Here is a 6,671-nt window from a genome sequence, read left to right as displayed (position 1 = left end):
AGAGAGAGAGAGAGAGAGAGAGAGAGAGAGAGAGATAGATAGAGAGAGAGAGAGAGATAGTAAGGGAAAGAACACACTGTACCTAGATATTTCAGGTCGTATGCAGGCACGCCCCTTCCGCTGGTCAGGATGCCTCATCCAGTCGTCCCAAAATCTGAAATGGAGTTGTGACATTGTAATAATGAGCCCGTAATTAAATCAAGTCAAAATCCGCAGTAAGTCCCTAGTGTTGTCAATCGAGTTATCGCTAGTACAATCGCGATTATTGAGGGAGAATTTTGTGCACGCTCAAACCAATTTGACTCCATTCACCATAAAATTACATTAAAGTCGCTTCCGATGAAGTTAGCAATTAAAAAACAAATTAGGAGAAACGCGGCGGCATGCTAAACGAAGCCCCTCGCAGAGTTCTAGTGAAGGAAAACTTGTGATGAAATTCGGCAGTGATGATATCGAGCGAAGTTTCCCTAGGATCTGAATTGTAACAGACGTAAAACCGATGACAGTTAGATATAAACATCTGCATTCTGTCGCAATTGACTTATCTATCTATGCGAGATAACCATCATTTTTCCTCGATATATTTATTGTTGATCGGCTGGACAAGCACACTTTATTTATACTTAGTATTAGGCGTGTACACGCAAAAATGTCGACTACGCCGTGCTTTGTTACTAAGCATTGCCTTTACAACATTCTCTTACAACGCTAACTGGTTAGAGCTGTCTATGAATCATGGCACGCAGATATACGGCAATTATACTACCCCAGCAACGTGTATTGCAGAGGTGTCAACCCCCGATGAAATTTTCTCAGAATAAATCGTGTCACACGCAAGCCGACACAGAGTAGCTAGAGCGTAAGAGTGTACACGGGGCAAATTTTGAAATCGATCATCATTAAGTGACACACTTCGGCACCTTTGAGTGCAGAAGTCCGTGCAAATTCGGCAGTTCAGCATGTATTTCACAGAAACACGTAAAAAACGATACATTGATAATTCAACGCCGTTTAATGCGCGTGCGAGACGCGAAACCTTTGATGTCACACATTTAACGAAAGTCCGGGAAATTATTGCGAAATTAACGTGAGAAGTGTTACGTGTGCGCTGCCATGCGTGTGTGCGTGCGTGTGTGTGTGTGCGTGCGTGCGTGCGTGCGTGCGCGTGCATGTATGCGTGAGTGTGTGTGTGGTGTGTGTGTGTGTGTGTGTGTGTGTGTGTGTGTGTGTGTGTGCGGCGACGCAGCGCGCGCGGTGGTGTCTATGCATGCGTCGTGGCTTGTGTGTATCATGCGTGCGTGCTGTGTCTATGGCATGCGTGCGTGCGTTGTGTCTATGGCAATGGCGTGGCGTGCTTGTGTCTCTGCATGCGTGCGTGCGTGCTTGTGTGTAATGCATCGTGCGTGCTTGGTGTGCTATGCAATGCGTGGCGTCGTTGCTGTTATGCATGCGTGCGTGCTTGTGTCTATGGGCATGGCGTGCGTGCGTGCTTGTGTCTATGCATGCGTGCGTGGCTTTGTGTTATGCATCGGCGTCGGCTTCTGTGTCTGATGGCGTGGCGTGCGTGCTTGTGTCTCATGCATGCGTGCGTGCTTGGTGTCTGATGCATGCGTGCCGTGCTTGTGTTCTATGCACTCGTGCGTGCTTCGTGTGCTATGCATATTGCGTGCGTGCTTGTGTCTATGGCATGCGTGCAGTGCTTGTGTTATGGCCGCATGGCGTGCGTGCTGTGTCCTATGCATGCGTGCGTGCGTTGTGTCTATGCATGGGCGTGCGTGCGTGCTTTGGGTGTGCTATGCATGGCGTGCGTGCGTGCTTGGTGTCTATGCATGCGTGCGTGCCGTGCTTGTGTGTATGCGTGCGGTGCGTGCTTGTGTCCTCTGCATGCGTGCGTGCTTGTGTCTATGCTTGTGTGCGTGCTTGGTGTTATGCGTTCGGTGCGTGCTTGTGTCTATGCATCGTGGTGCTTGTGTCTATGCTTGTGTCTGTGCTTGTGTCTATGCTTGTGTCTGTGCTTGTGTCTATCTTGTGTCTGTGCTTGTGTCTATGTCATGCGTGGGTGGCTTTGTGTCTATGCATTGCGTGCGGTTTGCGTGCTTGTGTCTATGCACTGCGTGCCGTGGCTTGTTGTACTATGCATGCGTGCGTGCGGATGCTTGTGTCCTATGCATGCGTGCGTGCGTGCTTTGTGTGTATGCGTGCGTTGCGCTGCTTGTGTCTATGCATGCGTGCGTGCTTGTGTGTATGCATGCGTGCGTGCTTGTGTCTATGCATGCGTGCGTGCTTGTGTGTATGCATGCGTGCGTGCTTGTGTCTGATGCATGCGTGCGCTGCTTGTGTCTATGCATGCGTGCGTGCTTGTGTCTATGCATGCGTGCGTGCGTGCTTGTGTCTATGCATGCGTGCGTGCGTGCTTGTGTGTATGCGTGCGTTGCGTGCTTGTGTCTAATGCATTGCGTGCGTGCTTGTTGGTGTAATGCATCGCGTGCGTTGCTTGTGTCTATGCGATGCGTGCGTGCGTTGCCTGTGTATGGGCATGTGGTGGCGTGCTCTGTGTTTATGCGCATGCGTGCGTGCTTGGTCTATGGCATGCGTCGTGCTTTGGTGTCTAAGTCAATGCGTTGCGTGGCTTGTTTGTCTATGGCATGCCGTGCGTGCGTGCTTAGTGTCTTGCATGCGTGCGTGCTGTGTGTCTATGCCATCGCGTGCGTGCGTGCTTGGCTGTCTATGCATGCGTGCGTGCTCTGTGTGTATGCATGTGTGCGTGCTTGTCGTTATGCGATGCGTGCGTGGCTTGTGTATCTGCATGCGTTGCGGTGCTTGTGTCTATGCCAATGCGTCGTGCTTGTTGTCTATGCATTGCGTGCTTGCTTGGTTCGTATGCATGGTGTGCGTGCTTGTGTCTATGCATGCGTGCGTGGCCTTGTGTCTTATGCATGCGTGCGTGCTTGTGTCCTATGTCATGCGTGCGTGGGCTCGTGTCTATGCATGCGTGCGTGCTTGTGTCTATGCATTGCGTGGCGTGATTTGTGTCCTATGCATGCGATGCGTGGCGTGCTTGTGTCATGCAATGCGTGCGTGCTTTGTGTCTATGTCATGGCGTGCGTGCCTTGTGTATATGCATGCGTGCGATGCCGTGTTGGTGTCCTATGCATGCGTGCGTGCTTGTGTCTATGCATGCGTGCGTGCGTGCTTTGTGTGCTATGCATGCCGTGCGTGGCTTGTGTCATGGTCAGTGCGTGCGTGCTTGTCGTCTATGCTGCGTGCGCTTGCTTGTGTGTCTATGGCTATGCGTGCGTGCTTGTGTGCTGATGAATGCGTGGCGTGCTTGTGGTCTCTGCATGCGTGCGTGCTTGTGTCTATGGCATCGCGTGCGCTAATGTGCGTTTGTACAGACTGTGAACACGGTCGTGCTCAGCTTACGTTATAGGCCACTTTGGTTCGAGTTCTAACCAAGTGCTCTTCTGCAGCATCCAGCCGAGGCCAGGGAAGAAATCTGTCCGATGCAGTAGCTCTGGAATCGGACAAACGCGATTACGGCAAAGACAAGTCGAATATTTCGTTACTAAGTTTTACGAGGATGTAAAGCAGGGAACAGTTCGTAGTAGAAGGATGCTCATGGGGATCGAGCTTCGTTAGTTGTACTATGATAAAATGCCCAGAATAAACGAGGCACAAATGGCAAATATAGGGCCACACACTCACGCACACATGCACGCATGCGCGCGTACACATACACATACACATACACACACACGCACAGACATACACACACGCACACGTGCGTACGAACTCAGACGCACACACACACACACACACACACGCACGCACGCACACACACACACACACACACACGCACGCAGGCACGCACACACACACACACGCACGCACGCACGCACACACACACACTCAGTAGAGCCACACGTACCAGGGTCGTTGGCAATGAGGCTCGGCTTGCCGTTGTCGTTCCATGCCGACACGCACCACAGCGTCGGGTCTGCCTTCAACACGCGATACGTCGCCGCAAAGTACTCGAAGAAGTCCGGCGCGACGTCAAGGTCGTCTGAAACGTTCCAAGGTCATCAGCGCCATCATCGCGTGACAACAGCGACGCCGACAAGCGAGAGTCAAATGCGCTCCTTCTCACACATCCGCCGATTCTCCTCGCTCGACCATACCTAATCGATTGATCAAACTGATTGATCGATCAATCGATCCGTTGTTTGCGCGCACGCCGTCTCTTGCCCTCGGCTTTTCGCGCGCGATCAGCGTACCTTCGACGATGATGACCGTGTCATACTTCAGCTCGTGAAACGCTTGGTTGAGCGCCCAGCGGTAGTGCCGCGCGATCTTGTAGTAGCCGGCAAACTTCTTCTGCTTCGGCGGCAGCACTATGTCACTGAGATCCGGTTGCTGAAATGCGGTCGCAAGAACAGATGCAAGAGTGTCAGTGTCGGCAACAGCAGCAGAACTTATAGTTATAGTAATTTTTAGTGATTTCATCTTGTTGATCATAAAGAGAATTGTTCTACTAAAAAGAGAATTGTCGTAGCCAGAATGAAGGCTGTACATGTACTCAAAAGTGCCTCAAATACCATCTCCTGCGATCTGCATTTTCAAAATTTTCTAGAGGACCCCCATACCCCCTGCCTGTTTCTCACCCTCCTTGAAATCCTGCATCCTCCACTGAGAAGTACGGTAATACCCCCAGCACGCGCTACGACAACTTGGGTTACACAAATTCGCCCTTACGTGGTTTCACAAGCGTTAGTTTAAAATAACAACCGCAACTCTGGGGCACGACAACTCGCCCATGACGATAATTTGCAAGCTATCAGCACTAAACTCGGTTTTAGGAAACGCAAATCGCCCTTACGGAATTTTGAAAAAGGTTTAGCGGGTCATTTAACACAAAAGGTGGCGTGCTCAATCACTGTAAATAAAATTTATGTGCTAAATTAATATGCAGTCGCCACGCCCGCCAACACGGATCGGGCGGTTCATCTCTGGTACGTTTAGCGTACCTCGATATCGCATTATAGATTTTGTCCTACGCTGTTCATGAAATGCGCGCGTGCCCCTGCCATCATTACCCCCTGCGTCCCGTATCGTTTCAATGCCGCAACGACTTCAGCTGCTACAGCCCGCCCTAAACAGCAACTGGCTTTTTTAGATAAATTTTGGCCTCCTTGAAGTTAGCGGTGCTTGAAGCACACAAACAAACCTACGCCAGCTGGTGATAGTGCGCGCTCGCCGCTCCCTCTCCCCTCCTAGTGACTCCAATTTGCTCCCCTGTATTATCATACTGTCACGTCATTAAGTAACCAATATATGCATTTAAAAAAATGTGTAGTTGCATTCAGTGTTCTTCTAGTACACATTTTATCTGAAAAAATTTCACGTACCTCCAATTATGTAACGGAATTCAATTAGGGGAAAATGAGATTTCCGCGTTACGGATTTTCGCATTACGAACTTTTTTTTCGTGGAACGCAATACATAACGAGGCAGGCATGTCAGACAGGCAGGAGTAGAGGCAGAGCAACAGTATACAAGTGCACAAGTAGAAGTAGAAAGGCTAGAAAAGGTATAGTATACAGGCATGGTCTTTATAGGAAGGCATTAAACTGCATCGGCTATTAAAATGTCAGCCTAAATTAGACGAATGTATTCAGTGACAGACGGGGGAAGGCCCACGTGCCCAGGGGGGGGGGGGCACTCTCATTGTTAAAGGTACTGGGGACGTGCCGCTGGACAGGGTATGTTTTCCGAACATCATTATTGGCACAGGGATATCTAGATACCACCCATCAAGCTGATATTGGCCCAATATTGGCAAAACAATATTGAGCCAATATCACCAGGCCAATATTGGACCAATATAGGCAGATATTGGTTCAATATCGGCCCAATATCGGCAAGACAATATTGGGCCAATATCACCAGGCCAATATTGGAACAAAATCTGCCTATACTGACAGGAGGACAGGACATAACCGAAGTGTGCAATATTGCAACAGGGTATAATTTTCAGTGCAGTATATTGGGACAGGGTGTATTTTAGGGCGCAAAGCGGTTTGCGACAAGGTCAGGTTTTCAAGGTCCCCGAGGCACCCCCCTACCCAGTTCTGATGCGAGTGCCTCCCCCCCTCCCCCGGGCCCACGTGCCGGGTAGTGTATAATGTGTAATTATAATGTATAATGTATAATGCGTAATACTAGTAGTGTATTAGTAATGATTCATTAACAACCGAGCCGAGCCAATTAGAACACAGGCAGCCTGCGCTCATCAGCCAGCAGCTGCCAGATGTCAGAGCAAATCTTTTTAAACCTACACACACACACACACACACGCCATCAGCGCCACACCGAATTAATTACAACAAGTTGACACAATTTTTTGTTCATTAGGGATCACACTGACGCCAGAGCTCAGAAAAGCTCGAGTCAGCGGCCGAGTCGCCGTGGCGACGGGCGGCTCGGACAACCTACCTTGATGTGAGTCAGCACGTCTCGTCGCCGTGGCAACGGGCGGCTCGGACAACCTACCTTGATGTGAGTCAGCACGTCTCGTCGCTTTGGCAACGGGCGGCTCGGACAACCTACCTTGATGTGAGTCAGCACGTCTCGTCGCCGTGGCGACGGGCGGCTCGGACAACCTACCTTGATGT

The 6,671-nt window shown here is 50.3% G+C and overlaps 1 protein-coding gene across 1 annotated transcript in view; it reads right to left on the bottom strand.

The window, feature by feature from the left end:
* LOC106813267 (alpha-1,3-mannosyl-glycoprotein 2-beta-N-acetylglucosaminyltransferase-like) overlaps positions 1-6,671 on the bottom strand; it is a 35,416-nt gene that overhangs the window by 10,154 nt on the left and 18,591 nt on the right. Inside the window, exon 9 of the mRNA XM_014817367.1 lies at positions 83-154. Coding sequence (XP_014672853.1) covers positions 83-154 — 72 coding nt within the window. The remainder of the gene's footprint in view (positions 1-82; positions 155-6,671) is intronic.

This window comes from Priapulus caudatus, unplaced genomic scaffold (assembly GCF_000485595.1).
Source record: "Priapulus caudatus unplaced genomic scaffold, Priapulus_caudatus-5.0.1 Scaffold747, whole genome shotgun sequence".
Classification (NCBI taxonomy): Eukaryota; Metazoa; Priapulida; class Priapulimorpha; order Priapulimorphida; family Priapulidae; genus Priapulus; species Priapulus caudatus.
Note: the sequence above shows the minus strand (reverse complement) of the source record. Positions and strands in the feature narration are given on the sequence as shown.